At 38.4% G+C, this 26,438-nt stretch overlaps 1 protein-coding gene and 1 long non-coding RNA gene across 4 annotated transcripts; both read left to right on the top strand.

Moving 5' to 3' along the window:
• The first annotated feature begins 4,669 nt into the window (after nt 1-4,669).
• On the top strand, nt 4,670-6,353 carry LOC136250880 (uncharacterized). Of its 3 annotated transcripts, XR_010698803.1 has the most exons (8): nt 4,670-4,968; nt 5,023-5,089; nt 5,135-5,246; nt 5,295-5,395; nt 5,445-5,684; nt 5,740-5,796; nt 5,848-5,909; nt 5,966-6,353. It is a non-coding gene; the product is annotated as an uncharacterized lncRNA (long non-coding RNA). The 3 variants fall into 3 exon arrangements; XR_010698802.1 differs by having other exon boundaries at nt 4,955-5,089; XR_010698804.1 differs by having other exon boundaries at nt 4,955-5,089; nt 5,845-5,909.
• A 1,532-nt stretch (nt 6,354-7,885) lies between these two features.
• On the top strand, nt 7,886-26,044 carry LOC136248490 (hemicentin-2-like). The gene is made up of 8 exons (XM_066040267.1): nt 7,886-7,901; nt 8,173-8,559; nt 8,612-8,905; nt 9,704-10,042; nt 23,464-23,850; nt 23,904-24,197; nt 24,993-25,343; nt 25,974-26,044. The coding sequence occupies exons 1-8, from the start codon at nt 7,886-7,888 to the stop codon at nt 26,042-26,044; spliced, it is 2,139 nt and encodes a 712-aa protein (XP_065896339.1).
• Nucleotides 26,045-26,438: the final 394 nt, after the last annotated feature.

Below are 26,438 nucleotides of genomic sequence, written 5' to 3'. Positions count from 1 at the left end.
GTTTATTTGTTGTGTATTTGTATCTATCTCCAGTGTTAAGTGCTAATAATATATTGTTGCATAAAGTTCTACAGTTAGTTAGGGTGCTAAGACCTTTTGTGTACTTTTGTACAAAAGCATGAAACTTGTCACATAGTTTGTATGTATCAAAAAGATCTTTTTTTGATAGGGAACCACCTCAGATTTGACCTTTGGTGACCTTTACACCAAATTAAATACTTTAAATGGTCATTTGTCTCACCTATAAATGGTTCAAAATTCACAAACTCGGTGTCAAATAAATGCTCTTGCTCTGAAGAGTACACTAACATTTAAAGATAGCCCATAGCTTTTAATATTCCAAAGTTATAGCTATTTATAAGAGCAAAAGTAGCCCTATTTTCTCCCACCCACGCACATCATGCAATATGATAGTGCAGGTTGTATTTCCATAATTATGCTGAGTTAGATATGTGATATCATTTACAATTGTAAGGTGGAACCAGTCTTATAGTGACCACTTGTGATAAGAGACCACATCTCTAAAAGTTAACTCAAAACATAGAACGTACATTCAGTGTACATTAAATCACACTACTTACTTGTCTACATAAGATAGAACACTTGGCTAAAATGGTGCTAATTCCTATGGAATATAAATAGCCAGTAGCCACACTTAAGCATGCAGTATATTTTAGTTGTCACCCTGCAACAATGCCCCATTCTATGTGTATCTTTAATTGCCGTATATACAGTATATCAAGCATTACATTGGTGTGTCGTGATTGGTACTACAAGGAACTAGCATTAAGCAGTGCTTACTAACCTGGTGATCAATATGTGCAGATATTATAATGCTGTTTGCTCAATAGTGGTATTTATGCTGCTATTGTAAATAAACTGCCAATTCCGCAACCCTATTGACATTACACAGTAAACTAGACAATAAACAAGTACACAAAAAAATTTGGAATTTTCAACTAGAGTAGGGTCCATAGGTGTAGGTATATAACACTTCTTATTGTGATTTAATATCATGGACTACTGCAACTTGTTTCGGTACTTTTTATCGATGTGCTATGGTCACTACTCTAGTTGAAAATTCCAAATCTTTTCGTGTACTTGTTTGTTGACTTTTTGTAAATAATTTTATTATGACTGGTGAACCCATGCATACCGCATCTGAAATGGCGCCGCACGTCTCAGCTATATCAATTATCGTCTGGAAAGTGAAGTATCCATTACGCTTGGTTGTCAGCTATGTTCAACCCGTTACACAGCATTTTTAATCAAGAACTTTTCCGGAAGCACCTCTACTATCTACACATACCAAAAGAAATGGTGTCACCCCCCAATTTTATTAATTATCTTCTGAAAAGTGAAGTATCCATTACGCTTCGCTGTCGGCTATGTTTAATCTGTTACACAGCAATATGATTCAAGAACTGTTTGAAAAGCACTTCTGTAATCAAAATAGTCACTATGAAAAATACGGACGATTTCTGTTTAGAAGGGAAGCCATCACGTGCTTGCGCCAAATCAACACCTTTTCCTGTCAGCAAAGATGAATGGGACACAAAGGAGGACACTGGTAAGTCCCATGAAGAGTGCATTGTACGTACTGCGGTATGCCAAAAGGCACCTGTCGGGCCGAAGCAACATTGAACAGTGAAAAAATCAAGCCCGTAGCGTTAGCCGTTATTGAGTTACGCTTGTCTGAAGGCATCAGTCAGTTACTTACTTACTCAGTCAGTAAAATATTCCGTTAAATAAAAAAAAATTAAAATTCTGTAGCAACTTGTTGAAAGCATTTCGGGTCAATCTGAAAGCTTGTTTGGGCTTAGTTTTACCTCACCAATACTGCCTCATTGTCGTCAGGGAAATTGAGGTTGGTTTTTGGGTGATGTTATTTCGTGGGCCATGCCTACTCTTTTGTGGTCCCTACTATACAGTTACTATCGTACTGTACGATACAAATTAGAATTTTTAAAAACTTACAAGTCACTACATTCCAGACAATTATTTTAAATGTAGCTACAACATAATAAGTCACACTACTTTAATTTTGGACAAATGATTTGATTTTAAAACCTGTACCATGACCAGTACCTATAGCTGCCTGGTATGTATGAGCAGCAATAAATCAATTTTACCTAATTTAGTTGCCTGTGTAGAATTTTCCTATTAAATACTGGGTTATAACTTAGTTATGTTGCTCAAAAATCTGTGTGGAGATGTGCAATATCAAACAGACAAAGCCTTATTTCATTGGTGCTGCAAACAGTGTCAGATTGCAGAGATATTCTGTATTAGATACAGGAGTTGAATAGAGAGGTTTCGCAGTAATAGTAAGAACAATGCATATATTATAGTATGATCAAGAGTTAATAATAGAGAGGGTTAACTCTTGGTATGATGTGCACTAATATACTGAGTTGCTATTATATAGGATGGTTTCAAATATTCTTCAGTGATAGATACTAAACATCAGTGATAGTACATATTTGCGAGTTGATATAAAATCTTAATAGTCTACTTTGAGATAATAAGTCACTCTCTATGGATACATATACATATACATGAAATTGACAAGGAGAAAACATCCTGACCACCTGGCAAACTCTTGTAAGCGTTCGAGTGTTAATCAGATGGCTGCAGGTTCGAGGCTGCTTAGGTCATGCCAGTCATGGATTTTTTATTCAGTTTTTCCACCTTTACAACACTTTATATATCAACTTTCAACAGGCTGTAGGACCAGATGTCCTACAGACCTTCAGCACTTGTGCTGTAAAGCCTTAATAAAAAGTGTTGAAAAATAACCTTCTTTCTGTACATATTTCAAAATTGTGCGTGGGCGGGAGACAATAGTGGCATATTTTACCCATAAAATCATAGTAACTTTAGAACAGAGTAAGCTACAGACTTTCTATAAAACCAACTTATTCTTTAGGGCAAAAGTTTGAATTTGAAACCAAGTCTGTGGATTTTGGATCATACAAACATGAAATAGAGACAAAACTGATAGTTTTTGACTGTCACCAAAGGTCAAATCCGAGGTGGCTCCCTATCGAAAAAATAATCTTTGTCATACACACAAACTTTTAAGTTTCATGCTTTTATCTAAAAGTGCACAAAAATACAACAACCCTGACTAAGTATAAAGTGCATCTCCTGTATGATGTACAGTATTGTGTTACGCATCATTATGCCATTGCCACACCATTGATGTACTGGCACTAAGCTACCAGTAGTTTTGCATTGAGCCTGGCAGGGCATTGTGTGGAGAACACCAACACAGCTTTCAGCTGATAAGTTTGTGTGATGATGCATAGCTCTCAACCTGAAGCCTTTCAGTGTCAGGAATGAGATCACTTTGAAACGGAAACTTTACAAACACTGCGGTAATTACATCCCATACAATCTGATGAAAAGAACAAACACAACATGCACAAAATGTGCCCTTAGGCTGATAATTGCTGTGTGCATGGTTGTGTCTGCTATTATTATATGTAGCTATAGTTTGCCGCCATCAGCAATGCTCCACATGCTTGTGCACACTGACACATCCAAGAAATTCTGGTATTACATTTCAGCCACATTTGTTCTCCAAATTTTTTTTTTTGGTCTTGCAGCATATCCACAACATCATGTGATTATTTTAGTACATAACTCAGATATCAGTTATATAGTTGGTAGTGTTCACCTGTCACCTGAGCCCCTGCCAAATATAGTAATATCAAAGAGGTGAACATGTGTTCAGTTCCAATGGTTTTGTGCAGGAACAAGCATGTTTTCATGTTGTAAACATGTTTGCGTGTCTGAATCGTCCATACTAAATGTATGGGATATTTTTGAAGCCTCATAACTCACTTGTTTCTTGCCCATATCAAAGCCCTTTTTTGATTAACAGTTCCAGAGTTTAAAGGGCTTCACAGCACTACTAAATGTTTGGGCAGCTGGCCCATGTAACAAGAGTTATTAACAAGAAACGAGGGCTGAGGTGAATATGAACAGACTATAGGTGACAGACAGTTGAAATACTCTGCTTTTATCCCAATCTTACCATGGTCTGCTGTTGGCAACTCCAGCCATGTCTTAATTCAGTGCTCTAATCCATCCTCATTTAAACATATCATGTAACACAAATTGTGTACAATTGCATAAAATTAATGTAATAAGTATTCGTTTGATGTTTAAGCTTTACTGCTTGTAGGTATCAGATTCAATACCATGATTCTCACAATTTAAAGAGCAATCTCACATCTCCATGGTCAGATAATCACTGATTGTAATTGCATACTAATGCATCCCTTATGTTTATGTGCCAGTCAATTCCTCTAGAATTGTATTACTGTGCATCTTTTTTACCTATACATACTGTGTTGTCCATGCACTATTTGTACATGCCCCATTAGTAGGTTGTCCTGTTGGTGATTGTACTTGGTTGTATTTGCCCCAGGCCTAGATAATAAGATGAACAAAATGGCTGAAAATGGCAGATTTCAGTTCTTTAATAAAAGTGCTTTTATCAAGTCCTTTTGACTTCATCTTTGCTAGTGGACCTAAACTTCTTCCAAATTAACTTCTAAGGCTTCTTTTGAGGTTGGAAAAGGTTTCTAAGGTGGTGTTTAGTTGAGTGTTCTATTAGGATTTTGGAAAAACATAGGCGATCTCTATTATGAACCACTATAGTACGTTCGCATTGAGCTGAATCCTGGGTTGTTGATTAAGAAGCCATACAAGATCAAAGGCTTTAAACATAATGTTTATGACGCATTTATTCGTAAGCCCATGTTACGGGCGCGCACTTAATTGTTGTGAATATGGCGTCCAGTGCACCGTCGGCGAGTGCGGAGCGAACCCCCCTTGGAAAGAAGTTAAACAGTTAAACGAAGTATCTATTTATGAAACTATGGGAGTACTTTAAGCAAGAAGCGAAGAAATGTAAAATTTCTATCAACATCACGGAGAGAATCTCGAAGGCCACCGGTATTGTATGTAATGCCTTCTTTTCTGGGTTTTGGCATACATTACGCCACGCAGGGATTTCAAGGACATCTATTAGAATGGAGCACCGCAAGAAAGGTGGTTTATTTACGCCAAGAAAAAGGTACAAAATGCACTTTGCACAAGCCCGCTCAATTGTAATTGTCAGGTACAAATGTTCACGAGTCCATGTTGATGCAGACAGTTTTGACCCAGATACTGTGAGACAAGATCCATTCATTGTACGGAAGGAAGGAAATCTATCGCTCTCAAAGATTTTGGTAAGTTAAATTTTGAAACCTGCAACTTTGTCACGTACTCCGTCTTAGGCCAAACTTAAGAATGATGGTGTTTTCTTTGGGGGTAGAACATTGCTTTAAAGAGTGTTGAGTGATATGGGATTTAAGTACAAGACGATTAATGACAAGAGGTTAGCATTGAAACTGCTTGTGCTTTAATGTCACTACACGTATATGCAGGGTATGCTATGAGCAGCCCTGCACAGTCCATCAGCATCATAAATATTAAAGACGAACGAGGTACAACAGAACTGAAGGAAGACCAGTTGTGTATTTGGATGAGACTTGGGTAATGAAGAACTTCTAGAGCAATTCCTCATCCAAATCAGCAGTGATAGTGAAGATGGTGATGGTGGTATTAATGAATCTTCCACTAGCTGCAACGGGTCCAAGTCTTCTTCTGGGCTTACTTCATCTGATGTAAGATTGTTTGATATTTGCAGCATTGGTGTTACAACTTGATTTTGTTCCCCAGGAGTCATCATGTAGCTGGGATTAAACTCTGTGAAGTACATGAAAATACAGATGAAGTGTAAGTGTGTGCACTTTAATAAAAAATACCATTGCTTTATTGTGCTAGCAGAAGTTGAACATACCATCCCTTGTATATTAAATCAGTGCAGGAGTGTTTGGAAGTCACTACAGGTACTATCAGCCCAAATTCATACAAACAGTATTATTTCATTTGTTGAAAATTTTAGAGTTTTTTGGGAATGTAACTTCAAAAACAAAATGCTGGCTGTAAAAACTGTGTACATGTGTGGTGAAGTGATGAGAAAAGGATTAAAATGACAAATTAACTAAATAGGAACAGAAGACGATAGTCAGCTGTGGTGAATGTGAAATAAAATACATGTTGTTTGGCTCACTTGCAGGAACACCAATGCTGAATAACAGATTTTGAGCTGTTATAATTTGGTTTTTTTCTCTTTTGAGGCTGAAGAAGTTTTTTACCTGAATATAAGCAGGCCACTTATCTTCTAAATAGTGCAACAGTGGCCCCAGCTCTTCTACTTATGCAACTCTGTTTTACACACACAAAATCTGTTTTATTTTTCTTGTAAAAGTGTATTACAGCCTCTTACATAATGGATGGTGAAATCATGCGTGTTGAGGGCGGGTGTGTGACGTCTGGCTTGGCCACAAACATGTGTCAACATGACCATCAAAGGGCCGCGCTTTAGAGGCTTCCTCATTGAAAATGTATGGCGAAACTTTACAGTGTCATAACTGGAGTGTCTTACATTCGAATGAAGCGCTTTTAATGTATTTTTAGCGGATCGAGAAGCGCTACATATCGAGCAATACAGGAGGCCCGTGCGATGTAGCAATCGTAAGTTATTAATCGTTTTTGAGGGTTCAGCTCAACGCGAACGTACTACACCATGGTTCGTGATTAAGCAAAAGTTGTACCAAGTTTGGTACTTTATCAAAATGTGAACAATTTTTTTGCTTAGCCGCTCTACTCATGTACTTGATGCAAAGCCAATAGCATCTCTAACCTATCTGAAAGTTTATGAGCCAGCATTGTGCCAATTGCATAACTGGAAGTTTCACTATAGGCAGTTCTGGATCATGTAAATAGTTACTATTGTAACTTAGTACTGTCAGACGGTTACTCTTAGTTGCAAGTTACTAGTTACAAAGCACTTAACTAGTAATATTACTAGTTACTTTTACAGCAATTGGTTATGTAACTTAGTTGCAAAGTAACTAGTTACCTCCAACTCTGCTTATAGTAAATCTAAAGGTTGTTATTGTCATCTCAAATGCTTGCACTCTTTAATAAACTCAAATGATAAGATTTAAATAGTTAAACAGAGATTCTTTTTGATCACTCTCAGAATTTATCATTGAACACCTGTCGGGTAGCTAACTAGCACCTTACACACTACAGCCCAAGGAATGCCTCCAAATAGCATCTGAAAATTATTTCAACTTATTTTAAAATATTATTGCACTGCAAAGCAACTTTGTTACTTCAGATGGACTAATGTTTCATGAAATATTCAAAATATTTGTAGTCATACATCAGAAATCATGTGTTGTGTATGGAACTAAAAATTTGTATGGGTGGTGAGCACCATAAGTACTACAAACACACCAAGTTTCGTCAAAATCTGAGAGGTGATCCTAAATTCCTTGTTGAATTGACACGGAATGACCCAATAGGAAAATTTGATTTGTGACTGGGTCTGGGAAAACCAGTCTTATCGTCCATGACTACAAATCTGATTTTTAACCAAGAGCACAAAGCTACGTACATTAATAAACTATCAAATTTCATAGTCAGAAAATCAGCTAGACTTGCTTTTGCTGGCTGCTTTTCCCAAGCACAGTGGTGATCCGTATGAGTGGTATGGAACCCTAATGGAGCTCTGGCCAGACTGGGGATTGCTGTGTGCGGCTGTGCAACTCTGTGGTATTGAATAAAGACCTGTGCTGTAAATGTCCTTTCATTTTAGCCAGTTTTAAGATCTGAATGGCTCATGACTTTGCCTATATGCCTTCCTCTTTAATTTTTAAGCATTCTTTTGCCCACCTCTGCCCCTGCCATCCACCCTTTTTGGAACTAGCCTGGTAGAGTCAACATCAGGCTAAAAACTGTTAAACTATCTAAAATGGCGGGAAAGTTAAGTGTTGGCTACTTCTACTGTGAATGCTTTTGAAGTTAAGAAATTTGGTGTAAAACGTGTTAAAATTAGTACACGTAGCTTCTACTATTGGCGAGCTACAACACACTGAATACTTAAAACCTGCATTTCCCGATACTTTTAAGTAGGCAATAAGACCAGTTTTCCCCAAATGGGACACATTTATTCATGACACAAACACTTCTTTCTATGGTTTCATCGGTTGCAGGAAACACTATCATATGTTTTAATGTACAATATGTAATACCTATTAGGAGTTGAAGTTGTTGGTGGGGTGAGAACTACTTTATCTAATACTGTTGGCTCCAGTAACATTGTTGATGACTATTCTGCTATTAGATGTATTAATAATCGACCAAATGGTGTACTGTTTCGTTGTGTGACTGGATTAGGACCTGGTGGTAATAGTAATGAAGAGTTGGGTCACATTTCCTTTAATGGTGTTCAAATATCTCATGGTTTATGTGATGGACCTGTTGTACAACCACGTGGAACTAAGCTTTTTCATTATATTGGAGTTATTAATCTAGAATTGTGTTCTACATTTACTGCTGACGAAGAAGGTGTTTACACTTGTACCATGAGGAACAGTAGTATGGTGGACGAGACTGTGAGGGTGGGTGTGTACTTACCTGTGAGAAGTAAGTCACTTATAGTGTGATTAATTGTTGTTAACTAACTTCATACACACAGCTGCTCCAGTCATCACCACAACATTACCAACTGTCAATGTTGAGTTCGGTTCTCCTCTGACATTGTCCTGTACCTCACAAGGTTCTCCTCCAGACGCATTCACCTGGATGAAGGATGGTACTCCAACACCACTGACCCCTAATTTGACTACAATCACTCATGACAGTACCACTGCAGAGTTTCGCAGTGACTATATTATTAATAGTGTTACTACAACTGATGGTGGAACATACACATGTAGTATAACTAATCCTATTGGAAGTGATAGTCTTAATATTACTGTTACCATCAATGGTAAGCACTTGGTGTCCTATATCATTATACACTGATATTTACAGTTAGGCCTGTGTCAAATGTGCCTGCACAATAAAAAGCATAATAGGCTGGAATGCTATGCCAGCATAATGGTTACATATTAAGTGGACATTTCAAACTATGGAGCTTAATTCCATGAAAATAGAATCATACACCCTAATAGAGTAGTGCAAACTGCAATAGAGCACTCACTTGCATTGTACATGCATAGCTCCTTAGATCAATACTCTCTAATACAACAGTCACTTTGTACTCTAATAAAGCATTCACTGATTAAAATGTTCCAAGATAGTTGTAAGAAATGTTGCTAAACTAGGAGCATAATGCAAGCATAATGGAAACTCTGAAGAGGATAATAGGTGAAAATTTTGAGAAATTCCTGAGCAAAACTTTTAAGCATATTTGACTCAGGCCTATTTACAGTAGTAAATTGAATTCCAATGTAAAGCCAGTATCTCCAGCTAAATACTGTAGGCAACTCCATGCATAGTATGCTGATGTTTATTTTAATGTTATGTATTGTGTAATTTGTTATTATTATTATTGATCACATTACTGAGTACTGCTAAGGAAGTCTAACTCCAACAATTGCTACCACAAATAATATACAGTAGTGTGTTCTTAACTGTATTCTATGATTTCCGGTAGCCTTTGAGGCTCACAAAACTTTTGGTAGAACAGTTGGAGAAGAGAGTTAAAAAGTTGTTACTACCATATTTTAAAGCAGCAAGACTATGCCAAAAATGACCATAAATAATTGGTTCCTAATTGTTTCAGGTGTTTCAGATGTCTCCATAGTCAGTAGTCCAGCTGGTACACCAGTTAGTGGATCTACTAACACATTTGACTATCCCATATTGAGCAGTGTCACTCTGACATGTATGGTGACATTGTCTAATGGAGGAACATATACTGGACCATATCAGTGGGACACTACAGGATGTTATACTAACACTGCTCATAATAGTGGTAATCCAACATGTTTTCCTACCGGTCAGACAACACAAAATGTAACTGATAATAATCTACTGGCAGATGATGCTGGTACCATCACTTGTATTGTAACTGTTAATGGTGTGGACTTTACTAGTGATCCATTAACACTTCGAATATCAGGTGAGCATGTGTAGTGATGTTTGTGGATTAATGTAGAGCAAGTGGCATAGTTTATGTGTGATAAGATGCAGAGTACTTTGATGCATGATTAAGAATATCCTTGTGTTCTTTGAACAATGCTAATAGTGGTTGTTGTTTCAGTGATCAATGTGAAGCAGCAAGCCATTAATGCAGGTTACTCCAAAATTGCATGGTAAGCCTTCTTTTTCTATCTGTGAGTATTCCTTTCTTTTGTTGCCAGCAATGTAGTAGAGTGGCTAAACAACAAATTTTGATGAAATTGTTCACTTTGTGATAAAAGCACCAAATATTCTGTGGAAGTTGGGTAAAGTATACTAAATCATTTGAGATAGGATGCCACATCAAACTCATCGCCTTAGGGCATGTTTTAAGACGTTAAAAAACTGGGTTATAAGTCTATATCTAACTGACCAGGAAACCATACAAGTGCATCCAGAATCTTCATTTTTACTTAAATCACATGGAAGTACAGTGGAACCTGTCTATAATGTATCTGGCCTTTATATACAGGTGGCTGTTATAGAGAAAACCTGCATAAGGTGGTCTGCAGCATTTAGTGGCTATGACCATTATAAATGAGTAATTATTATATAGAGGCTCGCGCCAACCGCAATACAGTAATAATTTTACTAGTCTTTATACAGAAAGGGCAAGGTGAGCTTGCTATGAATGTTGGTTATAGCTATTGAATATGTTTAAGCAGTGAAGCCTTATAGTTTATATAGCATTCATTGAAAGGCAGGTGCCGTGGTGTCAGACCATTGGCTCAACAAGCCACCATAAAAGGAAGCGACCGCTATACGAGGGATAAAGTTATGCATACAGTGATTCATAGGCGAATTCTTGGTTGGCCGTTATACGCGTTAGACAGGTGACCGCTTAATGCAGACCACAATACATACGTTTGTATGGGAAAATATTTGGGACTTCGTGACTTTGGCCGTTATGCAAAGGTGACCGCTTAATCCAGGTGACCGTAACACAGGTTCCACTGTATTTCAAATTTACATCAAAAAATCTTCAAAATGTGGTAACTGTTATTTACTCACTTCTAATGGAGCGAATATTTTAGTGTTAAAGTACAGGTACAATCCAATAGAAATAATGCATTGTACATCTATGGCTTCATATACCATGACCGTCCGTGCTTCTTAACATGGCAAGCTGATGACCTGGATGGACACTTCTCTTGATCATCTTTTGGATAAGACCATCCCTTATGCAGGTGCAAAGTTTCAGTATGTTTCCTATGGAGCACTCTTATGGCTTCTGCAACAGATTTTCTATTGATTTTGCTTGTCAGGTTCTTTGAGTGTGATATGATTGGTAAGTTTAATGCATCATATCTAATATGAAATAGTATGAATTAAGTATTATGCAAAAGTTGTACCAAGTTTGGTGCTTTTATCAAAATGTGAACAATTTTTTCACTTAGCCGCTCTACTCATGTACATGATGCAAAGCCAATAGCATCTCTAACCTATCTGAAAGTTTGTGAGCCAGCATTGTGCCAATTGCATAACTAGTAAATTTAAGTTAACAGAACAGGCACCATGGAAGAGCACAGGGCAGACATGCGCAAATTCCTATGGATATAATTACTTGAAAATAACAAGGAGAAAACATCCTGACCGTCTGGTAGACTCCTGTAAGCGTTCGAGCGTAAATCGGAGGGCTGCAGGTACGAGGCTACCTACGTAGGTCCAGTCATGGATTTTTCTCCTTCCTGCAACTTTTCAAACACACCTTATGTAACTAATGTCTTTGTATCTAATGTCTTTGAGCAGGCTGTAGGACCAGGTGTCCTACAGACCTTCAGCACTGGTGCTGTAAAGCTTTAATAAATTTAATAAATAAATGAAATGAGCCCATCTGGAATGTGCTAATGAAACACTGCACCACCTCTCTGCATGTCATGGGATAGCAGTTTCACACAACAACGAGCTTTAGCACTTGCCATTCAGCAACTGGTATTACCACTGGGCACCTAATGTGTTCAGTGGTTACAGTGATCTGAGTGTTCAGCAAGTAATGCTGGAATTTCCCAGTGTATCAGCAAGTCCTGTGACTGTGTATGTATGTATCAGCAAGTCTTATAATCAGCAAGTAAACTTTGCACATCAGGATAACAGTTATAATGCTTACAGCTATCACTGTATCATTCTTAAGGCTACTCGCATGCCATCCATCGATGAAATAACTGGCGTAACACAATGCACGATTCAACAGCTACCTATCATTTATCTTCATGCAATCTCACAGTTACCAGGGCTCGTCGTCTTTATGACGTTATTCAACAGTCACCATCATGCCAGAATGACGCGTACGTCCACGATAGCCACCTAATCAGTATCATCCTTGTCACCCACCATCACAGCTCCATTGTCTGCAAGTGCCACCCACACGTCGATATTGCAAGCTATTTCATCATCACTCTTGCCCCAATGCAGCAAAATTTCTGACATTAAACCTGCCTCCCACTATGCAAGCCCAGCTAACGTCATTAATGGCCCAGTTCTTTCAGAATGCCACATCAGTTACAAGTGCATTGACCGAACCTTTTGCCAGCCTCGATCATCAATGCTCTGTCGACTACTATTGTTCACGCCTCCTTTACAGCTGCCAGTAATGATTACCTATGCCCATCTACAGCCAACAACGATGGTTGACGCCCGTCTGCAGCTACCAGCAATGATTGCCCATGCCCAGCTACAGCCAACGACGATGGTTCACCCCCCCCCCCCCCCCCCCCCCCCGCAGCCACCAAAGGTCATGGCACACTCCTCTGCAGCTACCAGCAATAATTGCCCATGCCCAGTTATAGCCAACAACGATGTCAGAAGCTACTAATGGTGATGTTCCACGCTCCTCTGCAGTTGCCAGCAATGATCTCCCATTCCCAGGTGCAGAGCCAACGACGATGGTTATCTCCCCTCTGCAGCTACCAATGACAATGGTCCATACCTAGTTACAGCGAATGTCCATGCTGTTTCCCTGCAACTGCCAATGACGATCACCCCCAACATGCTGGTTATGAGCACCACCTCTGCCAGTCAGTGCTAGAATTGTGCTGCCGCCACTGCTCCTGCAGCAGGTCTCCCTGCTTGGCCAATCAAGGCAATGGAGTAGGGATGCATATCAGACGTACATCCACTGCTAAAACTTCTGCACTGTGGTTGATCCCACAGCTACTTGATCCCGCAGCTACTTGCCCAGACCAGTGCAGAGCAACAACCACCATGGGATCCCCATAGCAATTGAGTTATCAGGTATTCTCATGCACCCTGAAAGGCCCCGCTGCATGTTAAAGTGTGTGGCTTTGTTGTAAGAAGAAATTCGTCGTTGTTTAGTAAAGAAGACATTCACAAAAGTAAGTAGAGTAGTATAGGAACTTAGTTTAAGGAGATTCATATCCTTTGCACGAAATTTTGGTGGCAATGGTAATTTGTGGTTTTAGTATGGTATCCTAAATGACGAGGACAGTTTTTCTGCATCAGTTTTCTCTAGTATACTAGTGAGTTAGACCTCTATATTCGTGTTAGCTTTTGTAATATACGTGGGCGTGGATGTCCTTAAGCGGCACTGTGACTCACTCCTTTGATAACATTAACATGGTTGTAACTATATGCATGTTTTTGTGTGTGTGTGTGTGTGTGTGTGTGTGTTGTAAGTTGTTTACCTTGGTTGTCTTTGTATTGGTTATACCTTGATTTGTTTAGTTTTGTGTGTATTATTTATATATTGTAATGTGTCCCTCCGGGCAAGGAAGAATGGCTGTAGCTGATTGCTCGGAGGTTAAATATATAAATCAATAGGCGTAGTGACCAGTAGTGTAAAGAAATGGCTTCTATTGCTGTAGTGAGTAATATTCACGACGTTTCCACAACTTTGCGATTCCACGAAAATTATAATGATTAATAACTCTTGTGTGTTGAAAGTTACCTCGTCTTCTCTGTTACTGGGCACTAGCTAGTAGCCTATACTAGCATGCAGTGTTGTGATCACAGATCTATAGGTGCTTCCTTCATTGGTATTTGATGCCAAGAGGTTATTTCGAATGCGCATTTTACCCATGGTGTAAGTTGGTAAGTAAAAATTCCGCTTCTCTGAACTTGTAGCCAGGAGTAGAGGATACATTGCTTCTTGAATTGCAACATGACTTGTGTGTGTAACCTGTCAGGTCTGTGTGCTAGAACTAAATTTAGGAGAGTATAGGTATTTTCGGAAATTCAATGGCTTCCAGTATACCGCGCCACCATAAAATAACTAGACATAGAAACAACGTAGTGCTACGCCGCTTTGGCTTTTGTGGTTTCTCACCATGTAGAACAACTGTATGGATTCCTTTTTAACAATAACAATGGTTAAAATGCAAACCCGCACCTTTCAACATGAGATACCACACATGTCAAGAGCGAATCACGAAAGATCTATGCATAGCCCTATAAAGAAATGCTTCCCCAGTGCCTCTGCCCAATTTTGGGGGTCTACAGTACATATACAAGTACACAAAAAAATTTGGAATTTTCAACTACAGTAGGGACCATAGCACATTGATAAAGAGTACTGAAACAAGTTGGAGTAGTCCATGATATTAAATCACTGTAATACAATAAGGGAAAATTGAGGCTGATTTTGGGTGATATTATTTTGTGGGCCACGCCTACTCCTTTGTGGTCCCTACTATACAGCTACTATCGTACTGTATGATAAGCCCTATTCTACCTTGTACACATTCGTTAGCTATAACTTTGTTAACAATGATGTTACCAAATAAGCTATGCTTTCTTTGTACCTGTCATAGGTTAGCTATACAGTACACATTGATCGTTGTAGTGGGAATATTGTGGAACACAATAAGTAATTGTTGCACATAAGGACGATGCTGCTGGAGCGACTGACAACTGACAGGGAAATGTGACAAAACATAATATGCAGGGTTTCTATGAGATTATGCACTTAATACATTATTATTCATGCATTGAATTAGAAGTTTTGTATATGCATTTTTACACTTAATAGTATTAACAGCTTTAGATAGTAATTTGACTATTCCAATCATGTATGCATATGGTTTTGCTGACTGTGTAGACAATAGTAAGTACATGCAAGGATACATAAAGAAATGTAATAGCGAAGAATGTGTTAGTCGCAAAGAAATGCGTTTAGAAATGCAAGCAGTTAAACCTAGCCGATAAACAGCAAACACTCTAATAATAAACAAGATGTCTTATGCGTGTATCTTGTCGACGACGTACGATAGGTCCTGTATAAACAAAACGTCAAATCACAAACGTATTCTAAAAGTTTGGTGCAATAACATGTGTATTCACAATGATTATGTAAGCCCTATTGATATGGAAGCCCTACTGATGAGCAATGGCCACGATAAAGAAGGATCAAAGGAAAATCAGTAAGCAATAGCACATATATTGTAGGATATTTAAAATACTAAAAGTTTCATCTCCATGAAATTCGAAGCATTTCCGCCAAAGAAGTAAGGCTTTAGCTGTAGCCAATTTTCCGCTACGCTTGACTGAACGCATCAGGCAGGCAGACGGGCGGGCAGGCAGGCAGGCAGTAGAAAATTCGTGAAAAAAATTTTTTTTTTTTTAAATTTTGTAGCACCTAACCGAAAATGCTTCTGGTCGTTCTGAAGGCATGTTTGGGCTTGGTTATACCTGACCAATACTGTCAAGTGGCTGTGAAGGGTTTGCAAAGATGACTTCGGCTTGATTTATCTTCGTAGACCACGCCCACATCTTCTCCATCCCTACCATACAGTACTATCGCACTGTATGATATAGAGTTATTTCGCGAATTGTGTGACAGTGTAGCTGGCCAGGGTGCACTCCGTAAAGCAGTAATCACACGATGGCAGCTGGTGTTGTTTGCCTGTGAAGTTACCAGAGTTTTGTTAAGGTGATGCAGTTAGTATGTGAATCAAGACACACGGTAGTGTGTCGTGCGGCCCAAGAAGCCGGCGCGTAACACCCGTGAGTATATTGACAGGAAGAAAGAAAACGCAATTTTCGCACCTCCGTAGCTCTGTGCTTCCTTGATGAAACAAGACGATTTTTGCTGTGGACATGCCCTCCAACTGCAGCACTCCACATTCCAAATTTGAGCGAAATCGCTTCGCGCGTTCCCGAGATATGCGACTTCAAAAATTGGCTCAGTTTCTTCGTTTTTTTTCTTCTTATTTTTCTTTTTCTTGTCACACACTTACAAAAACTGCTATAAAACGCGAACGCCATATCCGATTGCCTTGAAATTTGGCACACAGAAGGGGGATATAAAGGCGCATCTCGGTACCAACTTTGGCTGGAATACGATAAACAGGCAAAGAGTTATGAGCGATTATTCACGAAAAATGACACCAATATGTTGTCACGCCTACAGGGTAAACCGCGTATGGGAAGATGCTGAAAATCGGTGGGTGAATAGGTTAACTATTAAACCTCAAACCTTTTGAGGTTTGAAAGAAATCGAGCTAAAAAACAGGAAGATACAACGAAAAAACCAACAGTGTGTAACAATTACGCAATCGAGATTAGCTAATAAAAAAAAACGACTACTTGCCACGCCGACCAGATAAACCGCTTGGGGTAATGCTTTGATAATCGTTGTACAGATGGAGTAATCATCTTAGAAAGGCTCATCAATGGTGTAGAAGAATCAGACTTAAAGCAACGGAGTTATAACACGAAATCCAACTTGGTGCAGCAAGTGCGAGATCGAGATACTCTAATAGAGCAGTCATCCTAATAGAGCAGTCACCCTGAAGAGAATTCAAGAGATCAGCTAGAAACAAGAACCAGTATAGAGATCAGCTACACACAAGTCACCCTGTAGAGAGATCAGCTAGAAGAAGTTACCTTGTAGGGAGTTCATGCAACTATGGAAAGGGATAGTTCAGCTAGAAAAATCACCTTGTAGAGTTCAGCTACAAAGAAACCACCATGTAGAGAGTTCAGCTACAAACAAATCGCCCTGTGGAGAGATCAATAGAAGAAGTTACCTTGCAGAGAGTTCAGCTACAAAGAAACCATCATGTAGAGAGTTCAGCTACAAACAAATCTCCCTGTAGAGAGATTAGCTAGAAGAAGTTACCTTGTAGAACGTTCAGCTACAAAGAAACCATCATGTAGAGAGTTCAGCTACAAACAAATCTCCCTGTAGAGAGATCAGCTAGAAGAAGTTACCTTGTAGAGAGTTCAGCTTCAAACAAATCACCCTGTAGAAAGATCAGCTAGAAGAGGTCACCTTGTAGAGAGTTCAGTTACAAAGAAACCACCATGTAGAGAGCTCAGCTACAAACTAGTGACTTTGTAGAGACATCAGCTAGAAGAAGTTACCTTGTAGAGAGTTCAGCTACAAAGAAACCATTCTTTAAAGAGCTCAGCTGCAAACAAATCACCTGTACAGAATTCAGCTACAAATAAATCACCCTGTAGAAAGATGAGCTAGAAAAAGTTACCTTGTAGAGAGTTCAGTTACAAAGAAACCACCATGTAAAGAATTCAGCTACAAACTAGTGACCCTGTAAAGACATCAGCTAGAAGAAGTTACCTTGAGAGAGTTCAGCTACAAAGAAACCATTATTTAAAGAGCTCAGCTGCAAACAAATCACCTATACAGAATTCAGCTACAAACAAATCACCATGTAGAGAGATCAGCTAGAAGAAGTTATCTTGTAGATAGTTCAGCTACAAGCAAATCACCCTGTAGAGAGATCAGCTAGAAGAAGTTTACTTGTAGAGAGTTCAGCTACAAAGAGACCATCATTTAGAGAGTTCAGCTTCAAACAAATCACCTGTAGAGAGTTCAGCTACAAACAAATCTCCCTGTAGAGAGATCAGCTAGAAGAAGTTACCTTGTAGAGAGTTCAGCTACAAACAAATCACCCTGTAGAAAGATTAGCTAGAAGAAGTCACCTTGTAGAAAGTTCAGTTACAAAGAAACCACCATGTAGAGAGTTCAGCTACAAACTAGTCACCTTGTAGAGACATCAGCTAGAAGAAGTTACCTTGTAGAGAGTTCAGCTACAAAGAAACCATTCTGTTTAGAGCTCAGCTGCAAACAAATCACCTGTACAGAATTCAGCTACAAACAAATCACCCTGTAGAGAGGTCAGCTAGAAGAAATTACCTTGTACATAGTTCAGCTACAAAGAAACCACCAAGTAGAGAGTTCAGCTGCAAAGAAATCACCCTGTATAAAATTCTGTCACAAACAAATTGCCCTGTAGAAAGATCAGTTAGAAGAAGTTACCTTTTAGAGAGTTCAGCTACAAAGAAGCCATTCTGTAAAGAGCTCAGCTGCAAACAAATCACCTGTACAGAATTCAGCTACAAACAAATCATCCTGTAGAGAGATCAGCTAGAAGAAGTTACCTTGTAGATCGTTCAGCTACAAACAAATCACCCTGTAGAGAGATCAGCTAGAAGAAGTTACCTTGTAGAGAGTTCAGCTATAAAGAAACCACCATGTAGATAGTTCAGCTGCAAAGAAATCACCCTGTATAAAATTCTGCCACAAAACAAATTGCCCTGTAGAAAGATCAGTTAGAAGAAGTTACCTTGTAGAGAGTTCAGCTACAAAGAAACCATTCTGTAAAGAGCTCAGCTACAAACAAATCACCTGTACAGAATTCAGCTACAAACAAATCACCCTGTAGAGAGATCAGCTAGAAGAAATTACTTTGTAGAGAGTTCAGCTACAAAGAAACCACCATGTAGAGAGTTCAGCTACAAAGAAACCACCATGTAGAGAGTTCAGCTGCAAAGAAATCACCCTGTATAAAATTCTGCACAAGCAAATTGCCCTGTAGAAAGATCAGTTAGAAGAAGTTACCTTTTAGAGAGTTCAGCTACAAAGAAACCACCCTGTAGAGAGATCTGCTAGAAGAAGTTACCTTGTAGATCGTTCAGCTACAAACAAATCACCCTGTAGAGAGATCAGCTAGAAGAAGTTACCTTGTAGAGAGTTCAGCTACAAAGAAACCACCCTGTAGAGAGATCAGCTAGAAGAAGTTACCTTGTAGATCGTTCAGCTACAAAGAAACCACCATGTAGAGAGTTCAGCTGCAAAGAAATCACCCTGTATAAAATTCTGCCACAAACAAATTGCCCTGTAGAAAGATCAGTTAGAAGAAGTTACCTTGTAGAGAGTTCAGCTACAAAGAAACCATTTTGTAAAGAGCTCAGCTGCAAATAAATCACCTGTACAGAATTCAGCTACGATCAAATCACCCTGTAGAGTGATCAGCTAGAAGAAGTTACCTTGTAGATAGTTCAGCTACAATCAAATCTCCCTGTAGAGAGATCAGCTAGAAGAAATTACCTTGTAGAGAGTTCAGCTACAAAGAAACCACCATGTAGAGAGTTCAGCTGCAAAGAAATCACCCTGTAGAAAATTCTGCCAGAAACAAATTGCCCTGTAGAAAGATCAGTTGTAAGAAGTTACCTTTTAGAGAGTTCAGCTACAAAGAAACCATTCTGTAAAGAGCTCAGCTGCAAACAAATCACCTGTACAGAATTCAGCTACGAACAAATCATCCTGTAGAGAGATCAGCTAGAAGAAGTCACCTTGTAGATAGTTCAGCTACAAACAAATCTCCCTGTAGCGAGATCAGCTAGAAGAAATTACCTTGTAGAGAGTTCAGCTACAAAGAAACCATCATTTAGAAAGTTCAGCTTCAAACAAATCACTTGTAGAGAGTTCAGCTACAAACAAATCTCCCTGTAGAGAGATCAGCTAGAAGAAGTTACCTTGTAGATAGTTTAGCTACAAACAAATCTCCCTGTAGAGAGATCAGCTAGAAGAAATTACCTTGTAGAGAGTTCAGCTACAAAGAAACCATCATTTAGAAAGTTCAGCTTCAAACAAATCTCCCTGTAGAGAGATCAGCTAGAAGAAGTTACCTTGTAGAGAGTGAAGCTACAAACAAATCATCCTATTGAAAGATCAGCTAGAAGAAGTCACCTTGTAGAAAGTTCAGTTACAAAGAAACCACCATGTAGAGAGTTCAGCTACAAACTAGCCACCTTGTAGAGACATCAGCTAGAAAAGTTACCTTGTAGAGAGTTCAGCTACAAACAAATCTCCCTGTAGAGAGATCAGCTAGAAGAAATTACCTTGTAGAGAGTTCAGCTACAAAGAAACCATTCTGTAAAGAGCTCAGCTGCAAACAAATCACCTGTACAGAATTCAGCTTCAAACAAATCACCCTGTAGAGAGATCAGCTAGAAGAAATTACCTTGTAGATAGTTCAGCTACAAACAAATCACCCTGTAGAAATATCAGTTAGAAGAAGTTACCTTTTAGAGAGTTCAGCTACAAAGAAACCATTCTGTAAAGAACTCAGCTGCAAACAAATCACCTGTACAGAATTCAGCTACAAACAAATCACCTGTAGAGAGTTCAGCTACAAACAAATCTCCCTGTAGAGAGATCAGCTAGAAGAAGTTACCTTGTAGAGAGTGAAGCTACAAACAAATCACCCTATTAAAAGATCAGCTAGAAGAAGTCACCTTGTAGAAAGTTCAGTTACAAAAAGAAACCACCGTGTAGAGAGTTCAGGTACAAACTAGTCACCTTGTAGAGACATCAGCTAGAAAACTTACCTTGTAGAGAGTTCAGCTACAAAGAAACCATTCTGTAAAGAGCTCAGCTGCAAACAAATCACCTGTACAGAATTCAGCTACAAACAAATCACCCTGTAGAGAGATCAGCTAGAAGAAATTACCTTGTAGATAGTTCAGCTACAAACAAATCACCCTGTAGAAAGATCAGTTAGAAGAAGTTACTTTGTAGAGAGTTCAGCTACAAAGAAACCGTAAAGAGCTCAGCTGCAAACAAATCACCTGTACCAAATTCAGCTACAAACAAATCACCCTGTAGAGAGATCAGCTAGAAGAAGTTACCTTGCAGATAGTTCAGCTACAAACAAATCTTCCTGTAGAGAGATCAGCTAGAAGAAATTATCTTGTAGAGAGTTCAGCTACAAAGAAACCATCATGTAGAGAGTTCAGCTGCAAAGAAATCACCACTGCCCAAATTTCAAGGCAATAGCTCTTTCCAATCTGAAGTTATCAATTGTCAAAGTTGGCAAATTGGATGTGTGGAAGGCCCCTTTTCGCAAATCCGGTCACATATATATTATATGTGACCGGATTTACGAAAAAGGGTCTTCCACACACATCCAATTCTATGAACTTGAATGACCATACCTTTGTGCTCAAAGAAGATACTAACCTGAAATTTTGTTCATGTATTAACCTATGTTGTTACTCATCACTGTCCAAATTTCAAGGCAATACTATTTTCCTATCTGACATTATGAACTGCCAAAGTTCATAAATTGGATGTGTGTGGAAGACCCCTTTTCGCAAATCCGGTCACATATATATAATTTGTACATTTACTGATAAAATATTTAAAGTACATCTACTTCATCTTTTTTTCTTCCTGTAGTAAAAAAAAAAAACATAGGTTAAAAAAGTCCCAAAGCTGGCCATAGGCCGGCTTTGGGGTATACAAATACAAAAAGAAATGAAAAAACAGCCAAGCTGTAAAAAAAGTGTGCGGCCCTCAGAAAGGCTATGGTGAAAAAAGATGTGAAATCCAAGGTGGCGGCCAAGAAATGGCTGTGATGGTAGGTTAATGGTAAAAATTTTAATAATGACAATTCAGGTAAATTTTGTGAAACGGCACAAAAATTCACCTGAATTGTTGTTATTAAATTTTTACCATTAACCTACCATCACAGCCATTTCTTGGCCGCCACCTTGAATTTCACATCTTTTTTCACCATAGCCTTTCTGAGGGCCGCACACTTTTTTTACAGCTTGGCTGTTTTGGATTAGATATCATTACTTGTAGCAACAATAGTAGCCTGACAGTCTGATAGAGCTGGTTCTTTGAATATTTCGAAGCACTTCACTTTGTTTTATAGCTTTCTGTGTTTTTTTCGCTCATGGCCACAAACATCATGTCCCATTAGCCTTGTAAGGCTTCAATTGATTACTTCAGTGCCACCTTAAAGAAATAAGAATCAACAGTAGTACAAGGTGGTCTTTCAATACAGGTGGTCACTAATACAGGTTGTACTGTACTTGTATACCTCCATTGTGTAAGACAAAACTTGGCATTACCTAGCTGGGAGTGGTTATTGGAGGTATATGGTCCATACAGTAATAATAGAGTACAAAATTCCACTGCATACAACAGCATATTTAATTATATCTCTTGAACCCATTGTCGTACCACCATCAAAATTTTTATCAAACACAGACCATGACCAATAATTATTCACTAAAAAATTCAAAGAGTTTTAAACAGCGGTTTCATAAATATTAAGAATTGAAGTTTTCAACTAAGTACCTATTAACCTTAATTAAGGTAATATATGCATCACTTGAAAGGTCAACCAGCAGTCTTCAACTTATTTTAAAATATTATTGCACTGCAAAGCAACTTTGTTACTTCAGATGGACTAATTTTTCATGAAATATTCAAAATATTTGTGGTCATACATTAGAAATCATGTGTTGTGTATGGAACTAAAAATTTGTATGGGTGGTGAGCACCATAAGTACTACAAACACACCAAGTTTCGTCAAAATCTGAGAGGTGATCCTAAATTCCTTGTTGAATTGACACTGAATGATCCAATAGGAAAATTTGATTTGTGACTGGGTCTGGGAAAACCAGTCTTATCGTCCATGACTACAAATCTGATTTTTAACCAAGAGCACAAAGCTACGTACATTAATAAACTATCAAATTTCATAGTCAGAACATCAGCTAGACTTGCTTTTGCTGGCTGCTTTTCCCAAGCACAGTGGTGATCCGTATGAGTGGTATGGAACCCTAATGGAGCTCTGGCCAGACTGGGGATTGCTGTGTGCGGCTGTGCAACTCTGTGGTATTGAATAAAGACCTGTGCTGTAAATGTCCTTTCATTTTAGCCAGTTTTAAGATCTGAATGGCTCATGACTTTGCCTATATGCCTTCCTCTTTAATTTTTAAGCATTCTTTTGCCCACCTCTGCCCCTGCCATCCACCCTTTTTGGAACTAGCCTGGTAGAGTCAACATCAGGCTAAAAACTGTTAAACTATCTAAAATGGCGGGAAAGTTAACAACTTCTACAGTGAATGTTTTTGAAGTTAAGTAAAACGTGTGAAAATTAGTACACGTAGCTTCTACCATTGGCGAGCTACAACACACTGAATACTTAAATTCTGCATTTCCCCATACTTTTAAGTAGGCAATAAGACCAGTTTTCCCCAACTGGGACAAATTTAATCATGACACAAACACTTCTTTCTATGGCTTCATAGGTTGCAGGAAACACTATCATATGTTTTAATACATAATATGTAATACCTATTAGGAGTTGAAGTTGTTGGTGGGGTGAGAACTACTTCATCTAATACTGTTGGCTCCAGTAACATTGTTGATGACTATTCTGCTATTAGATGTATTAATAATCGACCAAATGGTGTACTGTTTCGTTGTGTGACTGGATTAGGACCTGGTGGTAATAGTAATGAAGAGTTGGGTCACATTTCCTTTAATGGTGTTCAGATATCTCATGGTTTATGTGATGGACCTATTGTACAACCACGTGGAACTAAGCTTTTTCATTATATTGGAGTTATTAATCTAGAATTGTGTTCTACATTTACTGCTGGCAAAGAAGGTGTTTACACTTGTACCATGAGGAACAGTAGTATGGCGGACGAGACTGTGAGGGTGGGTGTGTACTTACCTGTGAGAAGTAAGTCACTTTATAGTGTGATTAATTGTTGTTAACTAACTTCATACACACAGCTGCTCCAGTCATCACCACTACATCATCAACTGTGTATGTTGAGTTCGGTTCTCCTCTGACATTGTCCTGTACCTCACAAGGTTCTCCTCCAGACACATTCACCTGGATGAAGGATGGTACTCCAGCACCACTGACCCCTAATTTGACTACACTCACTCATGACAGTACTACTGCAGATTTTCGCAGTGACTATGTTATTAATAATGTTACTATAACTGATGGTGGAACATATACATGTAGTATAGCTAATCCTATTGGAAATGATAGTCTTAATATTACTGTTACTATCTATGGTAAGTACTTGTATCCTATATCATTATACACTGATATTTGTAGTTAGGCCTGTGTCAAATATGCCAACATAATAGAGGCTGGAGTGCTATGTCAGCATAAGGCTAGCATATTAGGTGGACATTTCAAATTCCATGAAAATGGATCCATACACCCTAATAGAGTAATAAAAACTGCAATAGAGATTGGGCATAGCTCCTTAGATCGATAGTCTCTATTACAACAGTCACTTTGTTGTAAAATACTCTAATAGAACATTCATTTAATAAAATGTTCCAAGATAGTTGTAAGAAATGTTGCTAAACTAGGAGCATAATGCAAGCATAATGGAAACAGTGAAGAGCATAATATGTGAAAGTTTTGAGAAAATCTTAGGCAAAACTTTGAACATATTTGACTCAGGCCTATTTACAGTAGTAGATTAAATTCCAATGTAAAGCCAATATCTCCAGCTAATTACTGTAGACAACTTCATGCATAGTATGCTGAAGTTTATATTAATATTTAGATATGTTATGTATTTTATAATTTGTTATTATTATTATTGATCACATTGCTGAGTACTGCTAAGGAAGCCTAATCCCAACAATTGCTACCACAAATAATATACAGTAGTGTGTTCTTAACTGTATTGTATAATTTCTAGTAGCCTACAAGGCTCACAACATTGCTTTTTGGTAGGACAGTTAGAGAAGAGAATAAATGTACCATAACAAAGTTGTTACTTCCATATTTCAAACCAGCAAGAACATGCCAATGTGACCATAATTAAATGTTAATGTTCCTAATTGTTTCAGATGTTTCAGATGTCACAGTCACCATAGTCAGTAGTCCAGCTGGTACACCAGTTAGTGGATCTACTAACACATTTAACTATCCCATATTGAGCAGTGTCACTCTGACATGTATGGTAACATTGTCTAATGGAGAAGCATTTACTGGAACTGCAACATATCAGTGGAACACTACAGGATGTTATACTAACACTGCTCATAATAGTGGTAATCCAACATGTTTTCCTACTGGTCAGACAACACAAAATGTAACTGATAATAATCTACTGGCAGATGATGCTGGTACCATCACTTGTACTGTAACTGTTAATGGTGTGGACTTTACTAGTGATCCATTAACACTTCGAATATCAGGTGAGCATGTGTAGTGATGTTTGTGGATTAATGTAGAGCAAGTGGCATAGTTTGTGTGTGATATGTGTGATTTTGTGTTCAATAATTTTAACATGAACAAAATACATTGGATCACAGGTGACCAAAAACTTAACAAATTTTACTGGATATATCACATAATTTTAAGTCATCCTTGACCACAGTGGTCTCTTTCAACACAATTACATATTTATTTTGGTAAACAGTATTTTAATTGAGAAATATACCACTACCAGAGTGTGGTTAGGATTATTAAAATGTGACTAAATTTTGGTAATCATCAATCTACTCACACAGCAGTGAAGTTCAGTATTCACCATTACAGAATAGATAGCCACAGCAATACTCTACACATTTGTACCACAGCCATGCCACTGATTTGCTCTGGATGCTTTTCCCGACTGAATTTCTAAAGACATTTACCAGTACTAAGATACAGAAACCCCACATAATACAACCCTCAAACAATGTAGTTCTGCTCTGCATTACCAAGATGATCTCAATTCTGGTTGGGAGGAATGGATTTGCCAATCCTGGTTAATAAACTGAACAATTAGATGTGTAACACTGGATCTTTAGTAATCCATGAACGTATTTAATCATTGGTCATAGGGGATTCAGATATTTGTTCTAAAGTTGAGATCAATTCTGATAGAACTTGTGGTGTTTCAAATTTCAATTGACTCTGGAAGCGACAGCTTACTCAATGCATCTGCATGTAGTACTACAAGCAGTAAACACGTACTCATAACCAGCTAGACCTAATGCTCATCTCTGAATTCATCCTTCTACATGACTAGGAGTATCTTTGTGTACCTTTTAACAATGCTAATAGTGGTTGGTGGTTCAGTGATCAAGGTGAAGTAGTCAGGGGCATAGCCAGACTTTTGGTGATGCCAGCGCCTAGCTGTAAGCTAAAGACCAAATAAAAAGGCAACTACCTGCTGACAAGCCCTCCCACCAACCAGCTAGCTATATATCCTTATTTATAACTACACATACGTAGCTTGCTACACTGCTTCTCTGAATACTGTGACTGCTCTGTTAAAGTATCTCGATCTTGACTGCTCTATTAGA

This window comes from Dysidea avara, chromosome 3 (genome assembly GCF_963678975.1).
Source record: "Dysidea avara chromosome 3, odDysAvar1.4, whole genome shotgun sequence".
In the NCBI taxonomy this organism is placed as follows: domain Eukaryota; kingdom Metazoa; phylum Porifera; class Demospongiae; order Dictyoceratida; family Dysideidae; genus Dysidea; species Dysidea avara.
The sequence above is the reverse complement of the archived record's forward strand: the minus strand, read 5'-3'. Positions and strand labels throughout refer to the sequence as shown.